This window comes from Halichondria panicea, chromosome 7, assembly GCF_963675165.1.
Source record: "Halichondria panicea chromosome 7, odHalPani1.1, whole genome shotgun sequence".
Classification (NCBI taxonomy): domain Eukaryota; kingdom Metazoa; phylum Porifera; class Demospongiae; order Suberitida; family Halichondriidae; genus Halichondria; species Halichondria panicea.
Window position 1 is genome coordinate 4,063,419 of NC_087383.1, and position 23,724 is coordinate 4,087,142.

At 38.7% G+C, this 23,724-nt stretch overlaps 1 protein-coding gene, 2 long non-coding RNA genes and 1 pseudogene across 4 annotated transcripts; all 4 read left to right on the top strand.

Annotated features, from left to right (window-relative positions):
• Nucleotides 1-23,724, top strand: part of LOC135338967 (protein EFR3 homolog B-like) — a 90,304-nt pseudogene that overhangs the window by 46,727 nt on the left and 19,853 nt on the right.
• On the top strand, nucleotides 3,034-4,158 carry LOC135338783 (uncharacterized). Its single transcript, XR_010395748.1, has 3 exons — nucleotides 3,034-3,708; nucleotides 3,767-3,868; nucleotides 3,921-4,158. It is a non-coding gene; the product is annotated as an uncharacterized LOC135338783 (long non-coding RNA).
• Nucleotides 9,256-13,209, top strand: LOC135338771 (uncharacterized). Its single transcript, XM_064534855.1, has one exon. It carries the CDS (start codon nucleotides 9,344-9,346, stop codon nucleotides 13,037-13,039), a length of 3,696 nt encoding a protein of 1,231 aa, XP_064390925.1. The 5' UTR covers nucleotides 9,256-9,343; the 3' UTR covers nucleotides 13,040-13,209.
• LOC135338789 (uncharacterized) lies at nucleotides 19,698-23,525 on the top strand. Of its 2 annotated transcripts, XR_010395759.1 has the most exons (7): nucleotides 19,698-19,794; nucleotides 20,171-20,314; nucleotides 21,141-21,525; nucleotides 21,744-21,829; nucleotides 22,396-22,522; nucleotides 23,070-23,138; nucleotides 23,326-23,525. It is a non-coding gene; the product is annotated as an uncharacterized LOC135338789 (long non-coding RNA). The 2 variants fall into 2 exon arrangements; XR_010395758.1 differs by lacking the exon at nucleotides 21,141-21,525.

The following is a 23,724-nucleotide window of genomic DNA, read 5'->3' on the forward strand; positions in this document are numbered from 1 at the left end:
ATATAGGCGATAGGAAAATGGGGGTGAGGCTGAAGCCCCCCGCAGGTGATTCTGGTGCATCCAAAGCACTTCCTGACACAGTAATTTATGTTGCTTACATTTTATAGAAGGCAAGCATAATTATATCTCTACCAAAGATTGGAGCGCCCCAATAAAAAAGACTTACTACTGTCGTGGCCGTACCGTGACCATACCGTGACAATTAATCTGTCAGTATATAAAATGAATAATTATGTCAATAATTTGTTTACACCATAATTATAATTAAATACACCAAGCCACAGGTGTTTCAACCATTGACGAAAAGTCTGTCAAAGAAAGAGATTCCATGAAGTGTTCTGGCATAAGCGAAGATAGGTGCAAAAATAATTATATCAATAGTTCTCGACTCAACCAGAAAATCAAAGGAAGATTTGAGAATAAACGATCCAATGCATTCAAGCAATCCTTATATAATTATAGCATCAAGTTCATAATAAACATTATGCATGGACTATCCCGTAGACATACAAAGCAAGATAATAATACAACGTACATACCAGACAGGCTTTAATTAATATGGCCGGGGCTGTTAAAATAATGTTGTGTCGTTGAAACTTAATTATCCAACTGATAGCCTCCCTCACACATATATAGGGCAATATTCTAGATTTATATATTTTAACAGATACACCAAGAGAGGCCGGTATAGTGGATCAACCATATATAACTATACTCCGACGATCACTTCTTAGTTTTATTCTCTCTCACAGCCAACTATATAGTTATAATCCGCCTATTTGATCCACAAGTAACCTTTTTTTTACAATTCAAGCTATAATTATAACTTCAGCAGTACTTCCACCCAATCATCTCCCTAACCCTCCCAATAATTATGTTAAAACTGCCTATTCATATAGAACTAAAAACAGACAACATCAGCTATTGTATATACAGACATGCAACGGCCACAACAGCGTCCTTAACTGGTTCACCAAGGAATAAGACATAACGTTAAAAACTTGCATGGATTAAGGAAATATACACTACTATCAAGCTATGCAAACTAGAGGAACTGCAATTACAAAACCAATCCCTGATCCTAAAATTGATTATGACACAAACCTATAGCAAAAACTCTAGCAGCCAACCCCAAGAAGCTGTTCTCTAAATCCACTATACCTATGCCCTTGTAACAGATGTATCGTGAACTGCATGCATAAGAACTTACCAGAACTATAGCTAGTGTTAACAATCTGCCTATAATGTTATGTGTTTGTCCATTACAATTTTTACTCAGCGGCATCATACACAAAGTAACATGACTCGCGCACGTGATGAAGTATACTGTAATCTCCTAGAAAATGTTAACCGTGACGTTTTTAGGGGCGCATGTACAATGACATCTGATTCTAGCTATATTCGTTTGCGTTCAACGTTCAGAGCTGCTCACTGCACACTGATAGAAGACGATCTTTTCACAAAAATCATAAATAGAGACAATAGTCGGGTTGATCCTCTTCACTTCCACTCTTTACTCACTGCTAACAAATTCTGTGCGTTGCGTAATGTGTGCGCAAGCTTGCGCAATTGACAGGATATCACGTTACTTTGTGAACAGTTTTGTGTATAGAGGTATTGGTAGTTCGACACTCTTCTCTTCTTATATTATTTATACTCTTGCCGTTAACGTATAGTGCTATATTAATGATATAGTAACTATATTATTTCTAGCACAATACGTATATACGGTATCTCACATAATACCATGGCATAGTTATAGCCATGGGTATACATGTATAACATGCACTCAGCCATAATTTTCATATAATTATCAGTTCACCAATAGTGTGTAATGTTATTCACATGCATGCACACAGTATACAGGTAACAGAGCTTTTCCAGTTTGAAAGAGTATGCCCTATATAATTATTTAAATACACTAGCTGAGTTTTGAAAAAAGTGAGACAAATTGTATGACACTATTAGATGCTTAAAACTACTGAAATTTTTTATCTGCATGTTCCCATATAATATGCATAAATGACCTGATCATGACATCTTCAGCAGATTACATCAAGAACGAAGACATTATCAAACTCTATTCTTCTATAAATAATGCTCATAGGACACATGCATGCAGGACACCATCAATGTGTACAGATACCAACTGACCTCACAGAATCTATTGGTTCCTAAATTAAACAGCATTGCAGTTATAGCAGATCTATATAATTATATATATAGAATGCACATTGTTAATTATTACAGCATAAAACAATTTATGCATGCAGTTACCTTGCCCTAGCTGGGATTGAGATGTCTCAGTATAATTATATAGCACTGCTTCAAATAATTTTCACTTTCAGCGTCATAGTGACACACACAACTCAGAACGTCTTTCACACTCAAGCCGAACCAGAAATCCAAAATCAACAAAAATTGAAAATCAGCAAAAAAAATCTGGAGACGCAACTGCTGATTGCTTTGTTGCTTTGTGCAAAATGAGATACTCCGAAAAGACATCAATGCGCAAGACATTATCCACTTGCAATTGTACCTAAATTATATGTCTACATGCAGGATAGTCTATCATGCTCATTAGAACTTGACGCTAAGGATTGCACTGGACGTAATTATTAAAGCATGGTTTTCTCAAATCTTCCTTTAATTTGATTTTCTGGTTGAGTCAGGAACTATTGATATAATTATTTTTGCACCTCTAATGCTCGAATTTCTTTTTAATCTCCCTTCGATGGCATCCTTTTTCTTCTGTACGTAACACATGCGCTTTTCTTTCTGGTTGGTTAATGGGTTTCAATTTCACCCACTGACAGATTGTCACGGTATATGTGTATGGTAGTAAGCCTTTATCATTGGGGCGCTCCGATCGTTGGTAGGGATATGCTTGCCTTCCAATATGGGGACGATTATTTTAAGAAACTGGCCTGGCACGTATTACCACAAAACTAAAACTATAAACGTAGTAAACATTGCATAACCATTACGTAATTAACACATTGTACACATCGACAGTTTATGTTGTAACTACACTGTTAAAAATGGGGTGTTACGTAGCACACTAATTTTAGTAGGTAAATGTCAGTGGTGTGTTAATGAACACACTCGTGTGTTTGTCGTGCTCAACAACACACTTGGAGTGTAATAGAACACACTCGGGTGACACAACAGAATGGTGTGTTACTGAACACTCTGACATCCATACAGTGGTGTAAAGTAGCACACGATATATAAGATATTAAGAAGGTCTTTTTACTTTTCAGATACCAGAATTAATATTTATGTTCCACTTAGTACAGTTAGATCACCAAGAGTGCTAAGTATGTGCAAGTGAAATAAGAGTTGAAATGCTGCAGTCCCTGCAAATGCGGGAAACAACTTGCTATCACTCTCAAAGGAAGCTTTATACTTTGCAAACCCAGAAATCCAGGTCCTAAAAGTATGGCTATAGTATATAGAAGCCTGCAATGCATGTAGAATCTCTACATGCATGCTATACTAGAGCTAAGTGGCTAAGTCCAGACCTTCTGTGTGCGCATGCGCATTGAGGCTAGAAGCACATGTAGTGTGCTTTAATTAAAATCAACAAAAAGAAGAACTGGAGAAGAACTCAATTTAGCTCTGTACTAACTGCACTGAGTATTTAGCTTTCCTGAAGAATATACACTACTGCAGCACTTCATGGAGCTTCCAAAGGCCATTCATGTGGTAAGCTGGTGGTGTGATATGATCATATAAATAATATATAGCCTTTCTCACAACTCAGCCCAGAACTTGACCTCATTCTTGACTTGAGCACTGTTTGGGTATAGAAGTGACTATTCTCTGGGACATACTAACTGCTATAAATGTGCAGAAAAGTATCCAGGTACGTAGAGTAATAGATATGCTTACCAGACATAATTGTATTTATTATTTAGGACTGACAAGATGAGATACAAGATGACTTCAATCAAAATGTGCTACTGCTGCTGTGCGCTCTTTCGTCAAAAAGGAAACATGTGATGTGCTGTCATTAACAGTAATGTGTTATGTAATAATCCTAACATTTAAATAGTCGTTCGTTGTATAATTATAGTCGTTCGTTGTATATATGTTTTTGATTTGTGTTAAATGACTTGTACATTTCGTTGAAATTGCAACAGCACCAAGCTAGAAGTAATCTTACCGTCCTGAAAATAACCAAGTTACGAGGTGCACATGCACTGTATGTATGTGCTAGACAAACATTATTAGTGTGCTTGAAGGCACTGTATGCATGTGCTAGACAACACATTTACCATTATTAGTGTGCTTGAAGGCACTGTATGCATGTGCTAGACAACACATTTACCATTATTAGTGTGCTTAAAGGCACCTATGCATGTGCTAGATAACACACTTGCCAATGTGTTCAGCAACACACAACAGCTTATGTGTTACAAAACACCTTTAGGGGTGTCAAATTTAAAGTGTCATACCAACATGCCAAAAGTGTGTTCCAGAACACATCATTTTTAACAGTGTATATATGCCTGTATACCTCTGATTCAGCACATTATGAGTATTCCTCGCTCACTCTCATATCTTCTTCAATCTCTAGTATTGCAGCATCATCTGCCTACTTCATGATATCGTCCTGCTTATCCATATACCTACATCTATATTGTATAGCTGTAGACTATAATATAATTATACACAACAGGACTTGACTATATAATGAAGATTGTTTGTGTATCATTACTGTGTTGGATCCTGGTATAGAATTTACCTTATAATGTTATTATTAAGGGGTGTTTCAACAAAATTAATTTTCAGGGTTTCTGTTTACGAATCACTGTTCTTGGAAAGTCAATAAGTTCTAGTCAATTAAAGTAACCTCAGAATTGTAAACTTGGGTATAATTATAATTATAGGTATTAGTTGATACATGCTTGTCTAAGAACAGTATACTGAACATTTTCAGGGTCAAGTTCCGTTTACGAATCACTGCATGCTCTTGGAAAGTCTAAAAAGTTGCTCAGTAAGTTCCCAGTCGATTAAATTAACCCGAGAAGAGTGTATCAACGTATTGATTGATACCTGCTGGTCTAAAACCAGCACTAAATATACTTTCTGGGTTTCCGTTTACGAAGCACTGCTCTCGGAAAGTCTGAAAAGTTTCTCAGCTAGTTCTTGCTCAGCAAGTTCCAGTCGATTAAAGTAACCTCAGAATTGTAAACTTGAGTATAATTATATCAAATACTGGCTGCATGATATCTGCATGCATGTCTAGACCAGCACTGAATATGTTATTTTTCAGGGTTCCCGTTAACAAACCATAGCTCTCGGAAAGTCAGAAAAGTTGCTCAGCAAGTTCCCAGTCGATTAAAGTAACCTCAGAAGAGTGTATCAACGTATTGGCTGCTATACCTGCTTGTCTAAGACCAGCATTAAATATATTTTCTGGGTTTCCGTTTACTAAGCACTGCTCTCGGAAAGTCAGAAAAGTTTCTCAGCAACTTCCAGTCGATTAAAGTAACCTCAGAAGAGTATATATCAACATACTGGCTGATATCTGCATGCATGCATGTCTAGACCAGCATGCACTGAATATATTATTTTTCAGGGTTCCCGTTAATGAACCACAGCTCTCGGAAAGTCAGAAAAGTTTCTCAGCAAGTTCCAGTCGATTGAAGTAACCTCAGAAGAGTATAATTATATCAACATACTGGCTGATATCTGCATGCATGTCTATAGACCAGCACTGAATATATTATTTTTCAGGGTTCCCGTTAACGAACCACAGCTCTCGGAAAGTCAGAAAAGTTGCTCAGCAAGTTCCAGTCGATTAAAGTAACCTCAGAATTGAGTATAATTTATATCAAATACTGGCTGATATCTGCATGCATGTCTAGTCCAGCACTGAATATATTATTTTCAGGGTTCCTGTTAACGAATCAGTGCTCTCGGAAAGTCAGAAAAGCTTCTTAGCAAGTTCCAGTCGATTAAAGTAACTTGAGTATTTCAACATAACTTATTGGCTGATACGTGCTTGTCTATATTATATCAGGACTGAACATAATTATTCCAGTTCCCGTTCTCGAATCATGGCTCTCAGAAAGTCAGAAAAGTGGCTCGGCGTGTTTCAGTAGAGCCAAATAACCTCAGGACAATAAATTGGGGAGTATAAGTAGGAGTTAGGTGACTGGCTGAATTAACACACCTTAAAAAATGATAATGTTAAATTCACACAAAATCTAGCTCTGTGTACAGACATAATTCATTCAGTCATTGTGCATGTAGCTAGCTAGAGTCTACTGCAGACATGTGCAAGTAGCTAGCCATATTATCGAGTCTATATTGCAGACAATGAAGAGAATGAAGAGTCTACTTACCTGACTCTTAAAACTAGGCTGGCCAGCTTTCTACTTACTTACACTGATAGTAGTAGAGTGATCAGGCAAGAGCACATCTCATTACATCTGCGCAAAGTCAAGGGTTAACCTTGGAATGCATTGCCCTGCTACGCCCACTCATTTACTCTTCACTTCCGCTTTTTCCGATTTCTGGCTTTCTGGTCCTACAAGCGCGAGGGCCTGAGAAACTACAAATTGACTTTGCATGGCCTTACAGCACCATGCGAATTGATCAACCATCGCAAAGTTCGCAAAGAATGTATACAGTACATGTACAATTGATATAATTATGATAGCCTCTTGGAAACAGCTACTATATAGTAGATCTACTCTACGTTCTTATAGCTCAGCGCCAAACTAAAATTATGGTTTTTTTGTGCGCCACTGGAAAATCATAATTAGCGCTGTAATTAAAAGAAAGACGGTATGACAAACTCAAGCATGCACAGCTAGATCGAATATATGAAATACAGCGGTCCGCTAAAATAATTATGCCTTTTAGTGTACTGTGTGCCTGCATGCATGAGTAAGGGCCGAATACATTCAAATTGAAGAACAATACCATTGATCATAGCTAGGATTGAGAACAAGAGTGCATGCACCAATAATGTTTTGCCACTTTTGTCGTAAAGGCAACCCACTGCATGTATTATATTGGCAGAGTTGAGTGCAAGAACTATAGCTAAGCGGCAGAGTCAGCTCAAGATTGACAAGGGTTTAATTAACAACGATATAGACAATTGTAACAACTGACAAAACAGAGACATACATGCACCAAAAACAAGAGAAATGCGCAGGGTCTCTTTACAGCTATTGTTAACTAAGTAAACAATGTACATGTACGCAAATAATAACACATAATTATACCATCCAGTTGATCATAAGTAGATCTAGTATAGCAATGTTTTTAAAGCACTTGCACACGTAAGCCTGACATAAGCGAAGCAATAAATATTAGTTGATAACCGAAATACACAGCCCAGCAAAGAAACGGTATTGGTCTTTGAACGCATCCTGCAGATGTCCAGTATCAGTTTTACTATACTGGACTCATGTTGACTAGAAAGCTAGCTATAATTAAGGCCAAACAAAGTCAATTTGTAGTTTCTCAGGCTATTCCTAAAATACCGTATAGCTGGTAATTTTCGTGGGGCAAAATGTTCGTGGTTTTCGTGGTTGAAGCATATATAGATAAACCATAGTCTCGCCATACATAATTATGAATTGGTATGGTGACTATATATTATAGCCAGGTTTTCACGTCGAGTTCTGGAAATTCGGAACGATGGCATTTCCAAGAAAAAAATGTACTGCAAAAGGGGCGTCGTTTATACAATTGTCCATGCACCATTGCTAAAAGACGACTGGCTACCAGGCTACATTGTATTACTGTACAGTTGATTGTACAATCAGGCACTCTAAAATTAAGATCAATACTATAATAATAATCATATAGTATATGGCCCGGGAGACTATAATATGATAAACCATACTTAGTCTACCATAATTATACTATAAAAATTAAGCCCCTCAGAAATTTCGCGCTATATACGGTAATTATTAACTGTGTTGGCATAATAATTATAGTCCCAAAGTTTACTCCTGTTAAAACAACTGTCGTGGATCAGCAAGCTTGTTTGTTTATCGAATGTTTCTGCTGAAATTGTTTGCTCTTTTGTTTTGCCTTTGGGAAGCTATATTATAATGATGTCATGTAGTAATTGTACGGTCTCATGCAGAAACGTACTTTTTCATTTCACAGTTCCCATGCCACGAGTGTCTCTGATGATACTATATAACTACTGCATGGCACTGACAGTTGGACCTACACTATAGATCTATATAAAGTAATATACAAGTATATAAGTCTGTCGTCTTCTATACAATGGAGACTATAAGCTTATGGGTTTGAATATGCATTATATACCCGCTAATTTTCTTCCTGTTTACGTAGCTGTACCTCCAATGCTTTGACAGTCCACGAACACACTAGCTCACAGCATGTGTTCGATTTGCTGAGAATAAATGAACCAGCAGATTACATGTAAAGTCTATAATTATGGAAAAAATCGAGCTAATGTTCAATTCCATCCAGGGTGCATTATATGCTGGGCTGTATTTCGCGTATCGACTCAGAGCTTCTCTTATATCTTTATACGTTTGCATGCTTTGAATAATTATGCTATACATGTACATGCATGCATGCACCAGCTTGGTATCACCTGCAGAGCTCAGTATAATTATTTATGGGCTTCTTCTGCATGGTATCACTGCATGTATATAGTATACTAACACGGTCGTCTAGATCAGTTCTACTATATAGACTGTGTATTATAGTGCAGCAGTCGGTATTAATATCCTCCACGTCTATAATACTTACATTATAGGTATTTTGGTAGATCTAATAATTTCCTATAGTGTATGGATTTTGTGTAATTCTATAGATTCCTACACTGCACGGGAAATTTTGCACTATCTTTTGTTAAGTATATACGTTTGCAGGAAACACGAAATATATTTCTCAGGAAAGGTGCAGATTTTTAAGCCTGCATGCACTGTAGCAGGAAATGTAAGGCATGTCATTGTGCTTACATCACATGTCAGTATAATTATAGTCAAATTTGCTCAGTCATAATTATATAACATCACATTTTTGATTGAAGTAAACATTATACAATCCCAAGTTTGATACTGTCAAGTCCATAATAATTATAAGATACGTTTGTGTCTCTACAATCCCTATATATACATGACTGTATGTGTGTTTTAGACTAGATTATCGTGAAAAGAGAAAGAAAACATGAAAATGTTGAATTAGTTATTTATGAAAGCTATATAATCTAATCTAAAGTTGACCTGTTACAAAGCTGTAGTGGGGAATTATCAGGCCCTTTAGTATATATCTATATAACACCTACAGACTAGCTAGTTGTGACAAAATAATTATATAGTAGTATACACAAGCAATGGCTAGCCTACTTCTTTTTGCCGTCATTTTTAGCCTTTACTTTGGTCCCTCGTTCACCACTAACAAAGACTGGAACTATCTGAATGTTCCTTGCAATGAAGGAAATGTATCCTTTGAAGCATTGAGAACTGTAACTAGCAAGACAGATATACACCTGGATCACTGTACATTTAATCTGAGGTCCCTACTAAATATTTCAGACATAAACGACCTTCGTATTATTGGCAGTGGTGATGGAACAGTGATTAACTGTACAAGTGGCAATGCTGGTCTATTGTTCACAAGGATTACTAACCTTTTGTTAGAGAGTTTGATTATACGCAATTGTGGAGTAAAAGTGCATGGTGATGATGGGTTGCAACTTGCTAGCGTTCAAATCGTGGAAGGTAAAAAAGTAACCATCATGAATGTGACTATAGAAAATGGTACAGGAACTGGTTTATCTCTTGTCAACATTAAGGGTGCTGTGATGGTTGAGAATTGCATATTTCGCCACAATCTATATTATGTAGATCGAATGTATCGTGCTGGGAATACTATATATAATGACTTTACCCAAAGAGGTGGAGGTATGCAAATAATTCTTGGAAGCCAAATTATTAAAAAACACTACAATAGTACATATAGCATTCAAGGGTGCCAGTTTTTGTACAATTATGCTTCCAGTGGGGGAGGTCTATTTGTTATGATTTCTCATGCAAAGAACAATTGTGTTATTATTGAAAATAGTACCTTTACTGAGAATAGATGCCAAAATGGTGGAGGCGGAGTACAGTTTGGCTATGCAGTTCCTCGTCATCGTTTCTCACAAAAAGTAAAAGCAAACTTAATTATATTCCAAAACTGTATGTTTAAAGGCAATGCAGCTGGGTATGGTGGAGGAGCATCAATATTCTCTTCTTTGCATTTGAAAAACATGATTAAGCTGGAAGATTGTTTATGGACTAGAAATACCGCCACTAAACATGGAATGGCCCTTGATATTGCTACTGCTCCTTGGGAGACATATAATAGGGCTGATGATTTTCCTAATCTTACACCTACGTTCAGATGTTGTAGTTTTACAAACCATACTCATTCTGCTTTTCTCAGCAGCCCGAAAAGTGTTTTCACCGTAACAAGATACCAGGTAACTTTTGAGGGGGAAATACTTTTTGAAAGAAACAATGGTACTGCAATTGAGGCCACATCAGCTGAACTGAATTTCGCTAAACAATCGAATGTTAAATTTATTAACAATCAAGGAATCGATGGTGGGGCATTGAGATTGAAAGGAGTATCCATGATGATTGTTCAGAAGTATTCTACAATTTTGTTTTGGAAAAATAGGGCTGTGAAAAGTGGAGGTGCCATATACGTTGATTCTTCTGACAGACTTTCTGAGCCTTTTTGTTTTATTAAGACCAAAAGCATCAAAAACCAAACTTTCTTCATATTCAAAGATAATACAGCAGGTTTTGAAAATTCTCGACAAAGAGGTGACTCAATATATGCTTCATCTATTTTGCCCTGTCTTGAAAGATGTTCACATGATTTTCTATATAACGTGTCAGTGCCAGAAGCGTTAGAATGCATGGGTAACTTCGTATTTGAGGCAGTAAGTTCTAGACGACAGCTTATCTCTGCACCACATCATTTTTCAAGAATTGATTTAGCGAGTGAGCAAGATTCAATGTGTATGTTGTTTATGGTGAATGAAACAATTTACTCAAACCAGAATTACGTTGTGATGAATGTCGAGGACTGTATTGATATGCACGGATGTTTGAAAGCCATACCTGGCAAAACTACCAAGATACCTCTTAAACTAGTGGATGAACTTTGTGGAGAAGTTATTTTTCATATATCAGTAGAAGTGTTGAATTCAAACAATGGAAGTATATTTATTGATTCAACACACTCAATAATTACCAACAATTTTATCACAATATATGGAAATCCAAATGACTTCGGCACTTTACAGTTTTCTGCTCCTGGAGTATCTTGTGTCAAACTGTCTGTCAAATTAGATGATTGCCCCCCTGGTTATATACATGATAATATCAGTAAGAGTTGTGTGTGTTCTTCGGCTACACTATTAAGCTATGATGGAATTGAGAAGTGCAGCGAAACTAACTTCACAGCGTACGTACATCATGGGTATTGGTTGGGATACACCATTAATAAGACTAAGACACGACAGGACCGCTTAGCTTCTGCGATATGCCCCAAAGGTTTTTGCATCACTACATTTTCCTCAGCTGAATACCCACTAACAAATGTATCTTTGGACGATTTGAGCCCATACATCTGTAACGAAAAAAGAAAAGGCATTATTTGTGGCAGTTGCAAAAAACATAACTCTGCATATTATCGCTCTTCTTCATTCTCATGCAAACCCAATAATTTGTGCTACCTGGGATGGTTATTCTACATTCTGTCCGAGATAATTCCGGTAACTGTTTTGTTCTTTATTGTCATTTACTTCAACTTGTCATTCACATCTGGTGCCTTGAATGGTGTTATTTTCTTCATGCAAATAATAGATACTTTTAAAATCGATGGTGAAAACTTTATACAATTCACTAAAGAAGTAAAACAACTGGCACGGATTCACAAGCTTGTTTATCGTGTATTTCTACTCAAATTTGTTGCTCTTGAAGAAGCTTCGTTTTGCCTTTGGGAAGGTGCTACTGCCCTTGACATGCTAGCGTTTAGGTATGTCACTATCATGTACAGCTTGTTTCTAGTAATTGTTACCGTCATCTTCCTAAAGAAATGTACATTCCGACTTCGCTGTTATCAGGTATCAAAACAGTTAAAAAACGAACAACTAAACTTGAAGCATTCCATACTTAATGGACTGTCAGCATTTCTGGTGATGAGTTACTCTGAATGCACACGAGTGTCTCTGATGATTCTAACTACTGGAACACTGACCGTTGGACCTACAACTAAACAAAAGTTTGAGCCTGTCGTCTTCTATAATGGAGAGTATTCCTTCATGGGTAAAGAACATTTGAAGTATGCGTTGCCAGCCCTTTTCTTCCTTTTTACGATTGTAGTTGTACCTCCAATACTTTTGATTGTCTACCCACTGTGTTACAAACTGTTCGCTTTGCTGAGGATAAACGAATCAAAGTGTGTCCAAATTACATGTAAGGTCATTCCCTTAGAGAAAATCAAGCCGATGTTCGATTCCATTCAGGGTGCATTCAAGGACCAATACCGTTTCTTTGCTGGGCTGTATTTCGTTTATCGACTCGGTGCTTCTCTTACCTTTTCGTTCCCAAGTGCTTTGAAAACATATTACACTGCAACTGGTGCTCAGTTGATATTCATGTTGATGGTACATGCAGTGTGTTGTCCTTACCGACAAAAGTGGCACAACGTTTTGGATGCCCTCTTGTTCTCAATCCTAGCCATGATCAATGCAATATCGTTCTTCAATTATAAACGTAATCAATCGGATGTAACGTATTTAGCAGGAGTTCAATGCGTACTAATTTTGCTTCCATTGGTATATTTGGTCATATATACCACATACAACATCTATTTGAAGATTAAGACTGCCATGGCCTCATGCTCAAAAAGAAACGATACAGAAGACGAAGATCACGATTTAAATGGGATTTTAGATATAGTGGATGCAAGAATTATCGAACAAGAAGATGTTGGGGAAACAAATGATTACATGTTACTGAAAGCGAAGTAGGAAAGTGTCAACAATTAATATTCTCACGCAGTATATATATAATTATACATAATAATAATGCATAATTATAATTATTACGCATACATTATACACATACAATCACTACAATCACTGTATTTGTGCTTCACATGCAGTAAAATTCGTAAAAATTATGTCATCACAATGCACATGTCTCTTCATACAATATTGCATGTTAGCTATACATTTCTAAATCTGCTAGTCTAGTCTGTTTTAATTATATTCTGTGACAGTATTGCACCCTAGCTAAGCGGAGAATAGAAATGAACAACAAAACTTGGAGAGAAAGTTGCAATAAATTGAAAACATTACTACAATTCCTTAAATGCAGCGATAATGTTCCAATTGTGGTACTGGGAAGCAAAAAGTAGAAATGTGAATGGAATATTCAGTATTCGAATCACGAAGAACAATAATTATTATTAGGGGATCAAGAGAATGACTCCATTGACATAATTATAGTTTTTTGGTATCTTGTTACTGTATACGTGTAGCTATATATATAGAGGGTGTGCATGTGGCCGTTTGGATCAGCTGGAAAAACAAGCATAATTATGATTTGGTGAATGTAAATATGAGCCACATGCTTGTGATAATTATATACAACAAATGATTATGCCTATATAAACATGCATGCATGCATGTGTGAGGAAGACTTGAAATTTCATTTGGAAATAGCTATAATAGCATGCAGTATACATGTAGCCTCCGAGTTGTCTTTTTAAATAACGCCCATTTGTTTTTACAGTGTATAGGTCGCCAACTAGGCATTTCGCAAGAACAACACACTTATATTAGTTAAAGTTACTTCACTTCATGATGAATGTATTGCTGGATATTCTTGACAAATTTTATAGTGTGTCAATTTTTTATTGGACTATAGCTACAGGATCATCAGGGTCTATGTATGCCAATAACTGTGCCCCCCCTCCCTTTTTACACACAGGCCTCACCACTGTCACCAGGTGTTCGCTTCATGGGTGAGGGTTACAGACACTTTACCGTGGCTCAGCGAGTGGAGGAAATGGCTATTGAATTCAGAACATCTCAACTCCTACAAGTCAACACTCAGGTATAATGTAATGTGGTTCACATTAAGCAACTATTATATATATATAGAGAGTTCATATTTATCTTATTGCTGTGTTAATTCTGTTCCTGTGACTACTTTGAGTTGTCATGCATAACCTCAACTGCAAGTATAGTACAATAATTATTATTATAGCTCTTATATAATTGTAATTATGGTGTCCTTCATTAATTTCCTGCAGCCTCCATTCGCTCAGTTCTATATCACACTCGAGTGAGGCTGGACTTGGTTCCTACACTTTTGTGTCTGCCACGCCAATCGATGGCACACCGTCGTCATAGCAAAATGAGTATACAGTAGTTGTATAACTTATGTGCCTGGCTATCACAGTACATTCGCATCGTTTCTGCAGCTGCTGTACACTTTGCAAGTACGTACCATCATCCAAAGCTATTATATACATTTGCATTTCCAAATACACACGTATATATACCATGCATAGAGCAGTGCGCACATGCATCTCCCACTGATTATAGTGCACTCTCCAGCTCAACACTGACTGTGGACGATGAGGCCATAAATCCCCTGGTGGGCGGGTCACCTGATCAGACCAGTGCCGTGGTGGGAGAGAGTTTGAGAGGATGTGTGAGGAACTTGCAATAATTATAACGGATATAGTGAGGAATACTATAGCATACTCTAGAACAACCACCCACCATTTGAACTTACCCTAATGAAACCTCTAATTTATAACGAACATCTTATACATATAATTTTAGTACAAGTTGCCTCGAGTCTTACAATAACGTTGCCACTTTCAACGCTGACTCATACCTCCAATTATGTAAGTTACGGTAGCCGAGAATGGTCATTAGAAACAACCGCGCGCGCTTTATGTGCATGCCTACTGCGAGTGTTTATATTTAAGCACGTGCGGTCAACGGAAACTCTGCGCTCGCTTAGAATTGAAGCGTGCGCGGTTCATTGTGGCGGTATAGGCGGAGGCGAGTAGCCTGTTTTGGCCACCGTAGTAAGTCTCCTTTTTCTAGCTCATCCATGCATGCTTTGTTGAGGTTTTATACCAAATGCTTATTGTGTGTTGTCTCTGCAGTGGACAACTTTGGTGGAATCAGCTTCTCGTTCTCGCTGCATTTCCGTACCAGTTCCTGTTCCGGACTACTCCTCTACTCCCACATCGCTCTCGAACTACTCAATGGAACAGTGAGTCCACATGCAGTCATTTCAGCATATATTATAGTAGCTTAGGTGTTGACCTCAAATTAAAGTTAGACTAAGTCTAGTCTGCAAAAAAAAAATCGCTGCATTATGCTTTTTCTTTTACTAGCTATTTAATTTCGTGTGTGTATTATTATAGGTGCAGTTTGTGTTTGACAATGGTCCCATGGAGGCGGTGGTGGAGTACACACCCCTAGCCCTGCCCACCTGTGTGATAACAAGTGGCATACCCTTCGTGCTGAGAAGGATGGTGTGAGAGGTGTGCTAATCGTGGACAAGGGGGACCCTGTCAGTGTCTCCGCCCGCTCCCCCCACCCCAGCTTCAGGGCCGTTAACATCAACGACCCCCTCTATGTTGGGGGTATGGCTGGTGAGGGCTCATTCATTGCCACTACTGTCATTGTATACTTAAAAAAACGAATGTTTATTGCACAATTAATATGAAGAGCTATAATTATCTGTTATAATAATTACAATAGCTATTTAAACGTTGATGTGTTTCTTTCTTTCTGCAGCTACTGTTCGTAGACGTTTCACATCTCAAGCTCCCTCGTTCCAAGGTTGTATTGCAAACCTCTACCTGAGTCAAGGGGAGGAGATCCCAGGAGACTGCTGCTGGCTCAGGCAGTGGAGGGGAACAATGTGGACCATAACATCAGTTGTAGCCTGTAATCTCAGACTGAAACTTTGTATAAACTATAATTATAGCGGATAAATTTCATGGCGTAAAAATTTTTTACCTCGAATGTGTGAGTATATATCCACACCTGCATGTCCACCATTAATGCTTATATTCATTAACGACCTTTTTTGGGGAATAATAATTATAATGGTAGTCACTGTGTTACCAGACAAAAAAAGATGTTCGAGGGAATTGTTTGTATTCAGAAGTTGATATAGCTCCATTGTCGTCTGATATTGTTAGTGAGCAACTGTGCAGGTCTAGGCTCTTTAATGATGTTTTAGTTGACAAAATTAAGGCCTCACAGAGTGTACTAAGTCCACTGTTACCAATGGCATTATTGACAAAATCCAACACAGATATTGAACTAGTGTTCTTGATCACCTCAGCGATGTACGTGGTGTGTCCCTTCTTCATGAAATCATTATTAGATAGATAAAGACTAATCTCGGAGTGAGAGTTGGGACTCTTGGAGAGTCCTCGGGCCAGAAATTTGCAGCCTTGGTCACCAATAGAGCAACTTCCGAGGCTAAATGTGAATCCATTACTGGTGTTGGAACAAACTGATGCGAAATATGGTTTAGCGGCAGGACCCTCTCTCGGGAGGAGGGACACGAGGTGGTGGAGTCTGGGGAAACAAAACAATAGGTGAGTACTATTCCTAGTGATAGTAGATCTATACTATGTTAAAATAATAGATAATTGTATGTGTGTAACAAAAGCAATTAAGTTGACAGTTTCTTATGTTGCAATCACTCCCACAACGTATGGTACCACAATGACCACACTCTCACATATGACAGACTCACATTTGTCAGACAAGTACTTGCACACTTGAACAGCAACGTCTCCTTTGAGCAGCGAGAGTAAGATGAGTAGCAGAGCTTGGAAGGTGGGGCTTGTAGTTGGTTCTTGTTCTGCCAGTATTCTAGGGCAAGTTTCATTCCAGCTTGAATGCGGTTTAGACGTGTTTTAGCCTTCACTTCGCTTACGTCAGTTTTCTGTCCAGGTGACAAGCTCCAGCTTTTCAAGATAGTCATCAGTGTTATCGAAACATGCTGCTAACTCGGGTAGATCTGGTTCCTGTATTGCTGTATTGAGCTGCTCATCAGTCAGTTTCATTTCTGTTTTCAGATCATCAATTGTGAGCTCTGAAAATAGATAGCAAGCACACAAGGTTAATGTACCCTTCATTCAAAATTCCTCGATTTCTAGCAGCTTAACAACGTGTTTTCCAATGGGTTGAAATCGATGCTAGGGTGGGGCTATATTTACCTTATTTTAGGACGCGACATTAAAACATAATTGTCAACGTAGCTGTCGTAGAAGTCAGAAAATTACCTAAGCTCGAGAGTGTCGCATATTTGGAGGGTCGCCTTAATTAGAGGTCTTACAGTACCAGAACTGCAGAGTTGAGTTTTCACTCTCCGATTGCCATGTATTAAGTGTGCCCCTCTGGAAAATTATTGTTTTGCTTTGATTATAGGAAACAGAAGTTGGATTTTCTGCCATTATGATTCTACATGGAGGTCAGAGTTTACAATGGCTGCTGCTTCAGGCAGCACAGCTTTTACTGTGCTTGTAGGTTAATAATTGTAGACTTGGTTAATAATTGGTTAATAATTGGTTAATAATTGTAGACTCTTGTAGGTTAATAAATCAATAGCGCTATAAATCAGTGCTAACTCATAAATTGGTTAAGTTGTCTGAGGAGCCGATTTCCCTCTCCCAAGATATTTACCAGCTCATTGAGATCGGGGAGAGTAAGTCACTATCACTTGTGCACCTTTGTGAACCTGTCTGTCTAATGTGATCACCCTGTAGCCAGGTTAATGGCCCAGTCTCCATAGGGTTGGTTCATGCAACCTGTGTTAGCATGTCACCTCTTTATTACAGCCACTATTAGTATGCCCTATAGTGTGACCTCTCAGCCTTAGACTTGTGTGTACATGTACATGCACGCTGCCTGTGCACCTGATGTGCTGGTAATGTGTATAATCTCTTCTGCTCAGAGAACCGGACATTTGGATCTCTACCAATGCCAATATAAGCAAAGCTCCAGATCACACACAATATTCAAGCTGACCATTGAAAGCAGGGTTAGAGATGAGGAACACAGTGATGGCACTATCAGGGTGGCCTCTCTGGTGAGTGGGTTGGGCAAGTGTGTGCGTATACAGCTGTGAATAAATTCTTGACTGATTGACGTCTGCACTGCTCCCAGGGTACATGCATGTATAATGAATATACAGGTTGGTTGTTCTGTTGAAGTAAACTTTATGACCACTTTGAGCAGCTATAATTATAAGCACTGCAATTAATAATTATGTCCCTGGTAATCTGCTCTTTCAGTGTCTACTAACAGGGCCGTAAGAACTAGGGGGGCTGGGGGGGCAACTGCCCCCCTGGTTTTCAGAGTGAAATGGGGTGGGGCACTCCTCTGCAGAGTCCAGCAGATCACAGTCCTGATATTATATTTAGTGCCTTTTAATCTAACCACATGGTTAAATGCATGTGCATGGTTTGTTGTAGCCTCGAGACCAGGCCGATTAAAATACGTATTTTAGTATTTTAATCGGCCTGGATTCGAGGCTAGATGTGTTGCAACAACACTGTACAGTAACTAAAGTAAGTTAATCCACATGCAGCTGAAATTTATATTTATATAGCTAGAGCTCACTATGGCACAATATTCATTCTTTCCTCTTCAGTACCTCAGCCTGCCTATGATGAAGAAAGTATAGGACCTTCTTCTTACGAAGCTCGATGAATCCCCAGCATCTATTCTATACTTTATATACACAAGTTTTGCTAACTGACTTTGAAGCAGTTGCTCGTGACTTTGCTTCCACGTCGAATAAACTATTTTGCTATAGCTCTCACATGCAGATTATTTCATTTATGTATCTTTCTCCTGTTTATCTCTGAGAACATACAAAATGTAAAAAGTTCGCCTCCGGCGGGGCGGGAGGAGAAATTTCCCCCTCCCGGACCCACCCCATGCGTCGCAAGGAGAGGGTCTATATTCCTTTTTTCTGCCCCCCCCACCTAAAAAATGTTCTTATGGCCCTGACTAATTAATATATTGGAGCTATTTTCTCTTCTGTCACTTGCAGTTGCACCTCGAGGGGTAGCTCAGAGTTCTGGAGAATTGGACCAACAGCTGTGATGAGTCAAGCACTACCAAAGGTGAGCTCAATCACTTTCAGAGTACAGTCAATCGTTGTAACCAAGTGATGTCTGGTGTTTTATTGGTGAGCATTTTTAGTTAGTTATGTGGTACGAATAAAATGATAGTACATGTATTTCGTGCTTGTGCACAGTTCAATTCCAAATGCTTTACAATTCTCATTCTCCTCACAGCAGCTGTTCAGACGGAGGACCGTGTGTCCGAGTCTTCTCTCACGTGACACTGCATCCCACCAGCCCTTGTCTGAAGCCCCTCCCCCACAACCTCCTCTCTCGCTTTTGCCCCACTCAAATCCTCAACCAAGTCCGTATCTTTTGCTCCAAGATCATGTGACGAGTCCTTCAAAGTGCACTTCACTCCTACCAAGTTCATGAAGTTCCTGAATGAGCAGGAGGTGAGAGGAGGAATGTTTGTACTCAAATATCAGATTTTACTTTAATGACCCTTTACCTGTCAATTGGATCAATTGAATGTTGTTTGGGAGTAGATCTTTACCAAATGCATATTATGTTTCATACCTCCTAGATTGGCAGTGAGAAGAAGTCTACTCCTCTAGACAGTATCAGAGGGCCTCCCTCTTTCCTATACCACCCACAGAGGTGAGAGATACACATGTGCAGTGTTTAGTGGCCTTAAATAGATCTACTATTTGCTAGGCATTACTTTTTTGCTAGTGAGCTGCATTTCAGAGCATTTAGCAATTGATCATGTATCTGATGGTGTACTGTGTGATTGCAGCTGTATGTACATGTACGCTACTATCTCTTTATAATAGTTATTGCAACAACCCTGATAGCAGATGCCTATTTAATACTAACTACAGTCCAACCTTAAGCTTACCTTTATCTCAAAGTGGGAGAATACTGTTAAATTTCATTGCTTGCCAGATGTTCTGTAGTTGACTGTACATACACGTCACTATTGTATGTCGAGTATTCTCCACCTGGCAGCAACTTATTGATGTTCCCCTATCAGGTTGAGGAGAAAAGTGAAACCATTCGATGTCTAGAGGATGACCTGCTGAGGGAGGAGAAGCTGCTCGAGAGGTCTCAAATCATGGACCTGGGTGTCGTGGCTGAGCTGGAGTGAGAATTGGAACTGGCCAACAACAAGGCAGATGTGAGTTTAGTATATTTGTATATGTATATATGTATACATTCGATGAACACTGTATAATTTATGCATGTACCTGCTGTATAGCTATTTGCATAGACCTTGCTAAATCATTCACTGCATTACCACAAACCACCATACAATGTTGCTATGCAAACAAATAGTATAAATACATGTACATGCATGTAGTATAGTAATGATGGCTTCTAGAACTAGACTATGGAAACTAATACAAAAATAGCAGAGGAGTTTGGCCACGCGTCATCAATCATGTGACATTCCTAAGGTCTCTGCTCACGTTACCATAGATACCGAATAAATGTAATAAAAAAGTTATGGATACTCTTGCTTTGCTGACTTGTAACACCGGACTAGCTGTGTCTGTTGTCTGGCTGGACCAAGATTAGCTAGACTATAGGGTAGAGTATAGTTCAGTGGTGCTGTATGTAGCTTGCATTGTACTGGCTGGCAAGAATCTAGTAAACACTGTATGCACTGATAACTCGCCAGAATAGAGGGGATCGCTGGGGATCTGGTTGGTGAATACTTTATATTCAAAGTAGCCAGAGAGATACATAAATGTTGCCTTCAGTCTCCAATGATCGTGCCACACCAGCTAGAAGTTTACATAGAAAATCCTTGTTAATTTCTGCGCCAGCTCAGCAAAAAAAGTGGTGCACGTGATCGTGTCCAACCTCCTCTGCAAAATAAGGTCAAACAGAACAATTTTTCAACAGAATAGGCATGAGCTTGCCCCCCCCCCCCAAAAAAAAGAACCTACATTGTAAATGTATGTATATAGTCAGTCAAATCGTTACAAACATTAATATAGGTGTGGCTTAGTGGTTAGAGCGAACCAGGGAGGATTTGATGTGTCTATCAACACCTTGTGCTGAGACTACTTGCATGCTGAACGAAAAATCGTTATGCTAAGGAACCTGCAGATGGCTGACTCGCTCACTGTGGTATATCGGTTTGACCAACAATTCCAAACATATTTCACATTTCTCGTATAAGCAGCAGGCTTAAACTATCTTTTGTGATATGTCAGTGTTTGATGTCCTTTGCAGTACTTCGTACTAACGGTTTCTTCAGCCTTCACACTGCTTTCCATACATTCAGTGGACAGTTAGTAGCTACATGTATATCATATCTGCTGGTATATGCAAGCTAGTCCCAGCCCATTCTCCACTTCAGATCCTCACCATAATTTGTATGTAAGTTTCCATATATACCACCAAGAGTAGATCGTGAGAGCAGTTACTATAATATTGATACCACCTTATAGCGGAGAATTTTCGAGGGTCTCGCAGATTAGCCATTTTTGTAGCTCGCAACATTGTATGGTATTTTGCAGCTGTACCACTACCACAGACGGTTGCATTACCTGTGTGTGTGTGTAGTGTACATGACCATCATGCAATCTATTACCCAGTCTGCTGTGCAGCTAGGAGAGACGTGTGATGGAGGAAGAGCTCAAGAAGGCACTATGTAGACATATTCGAGTGCTACAAACAACAGGTGATAAAAGTGGTACAGTATACCTTTACAGATTATGGCATACAATGTGCATCTATGTACATTACTGGACTAGACTGTTAACCATAATTATTTTGCTGGTGAAAAACGCTTGCGATTATGCTGAATCAGCAGACATTTTTATTCAATTAGTAACTTTCCATGGCTGGTTATTGAACAGTTCTCTAAGTAATGTTTATCATATTTTCCTGCTCCTTTAGTTGAGGCTGAGTAATGAACTCATACGCCTTCAAAAAGTGCAGTTAAGAAATGTGATTATCGGAACTGAAGTTGTGGTCAAATAGTTGAAAGTATGTACTCACTGCACGAAGGAATGGGTGTTTCTAGTATACATTATATATACCACATTACTGCTGGTGAAAACCTTTGTACGAGCAGAAAACATGACCCTTTGCGATCTAACTATTGCGTTCTGGCAAGGATCGTGTGTATTTCATTTAGTCTTTGCGATTTTATTGTTGCGACCATCGAAAAGTTTGCGTATGTTTGATGCTTGTAGTAATGCAGTAGAACTTGTATAGCACTCAATGTACCCCCCCCATGCACAGAGAGTTCTTCCTGCGAGTGGACCCCCCAGACAGAAAGCTGGATATCGACGAGTACTCTGACGTGACCCAGACCATGCTCACCAAACTACATCAGTCAGTGTCCATGGAGATATGCTCCACCCACTCTGTGAGTCTCCACCTACGTACTGGAGAGCAGTTAATAGCATGCTTGTGTTGTGCGCTTAGAGCTTTAATATGGATTGTCAATGTAAATAGAATTTGTGCTTTCAATTCCTAGTCCATTTGGGTACATTGGTGTGTCACGGTATTGATGCTAAGAGCTTTGTATATCTCTTGTCATCGAATACTACTGGGAATCCCTACTAGAATCAAACATCTATGATTATCCATCAACATGTCCCAATAATTGCTCTGGCACGTACTTTTGTCCATGTTTTGACTGAAGCTCAGACTCTACTACTATAATCTAGACTTAAACAATTAAAGTGTGAGGCTATTTCGCCCCAATCTTACCGTTACGCCCTATAATAATGTCCATCAACATGTCCCAATAATTGCTCTGGCACGTACTTTTGTCCACGTTTTGACTGAAGCTCAGACTCTACTACTATAATCTAGACTTAAACAATTAAAGTGTGAGGCTATTTTGCCCCAATCTTACCTGTTAACGTTACGCCCTATAATAATGTGAACATTATTTTTTACTCGTCCAGGTTCAGGTTCGAAAATGTTGTGTTTGAGATCACATCAGGCAGATAGAGAAGGTGGAGCTGGTCCTCCAGGTGAGGGTGTGTGTGTGTGCGTACAGGTATAATTAGGTATGTAAAGTGTTTAAAGTTCACTGCCTTGTGTCAGGTATAGTGTTGGTATGCTTGTACGGTGTATGTAAGTACATGTATTTACAAATACATGCATTCTTTGTCTTATAGCAGTTAAAGTGTTTCACTTCCCTCTCTTCTCCCCACACAGGACCTCCTTCAGCTGCAATACGAGGGCCTAGCAATCATGAAGATGTTTCAGAGGGTCAAATTGAACGTTAATCTGCTCATTTTCCTTATGAACAAAAATCGCTAAGCGTTATATTGTATTTCCTGTATTCATGACAATTTTATGTACGTGCAGTGCATGTCTCTCTGTGACACTGTTTAGAAAGCGAAACCATCATTATTGCTGTGCTATTGCTAACTTGATTTGTTTAGGTGGTGGTTAAGTAATGTGCCTATTTCTGTCTTCTGTGTACTAACCGTTCTCAAAGCATTTAAATTGTCATTGAATAACGTAGTACAAAAGTAAATCATGCATGGTTGAGATTAAATAATAGTTAGACTATAACTATATACATGATTTATACCTTGTAAACGGGTACGA

Coding starts and splice junctions, on each gene's coding strand:
- LOC135338771 (XM_064534855.1), top strand. CDS start 9,344: ATGGCTAGCCTACTTCTTTTTGCCGTCATTTTTAGCCTTTACTTTGGT.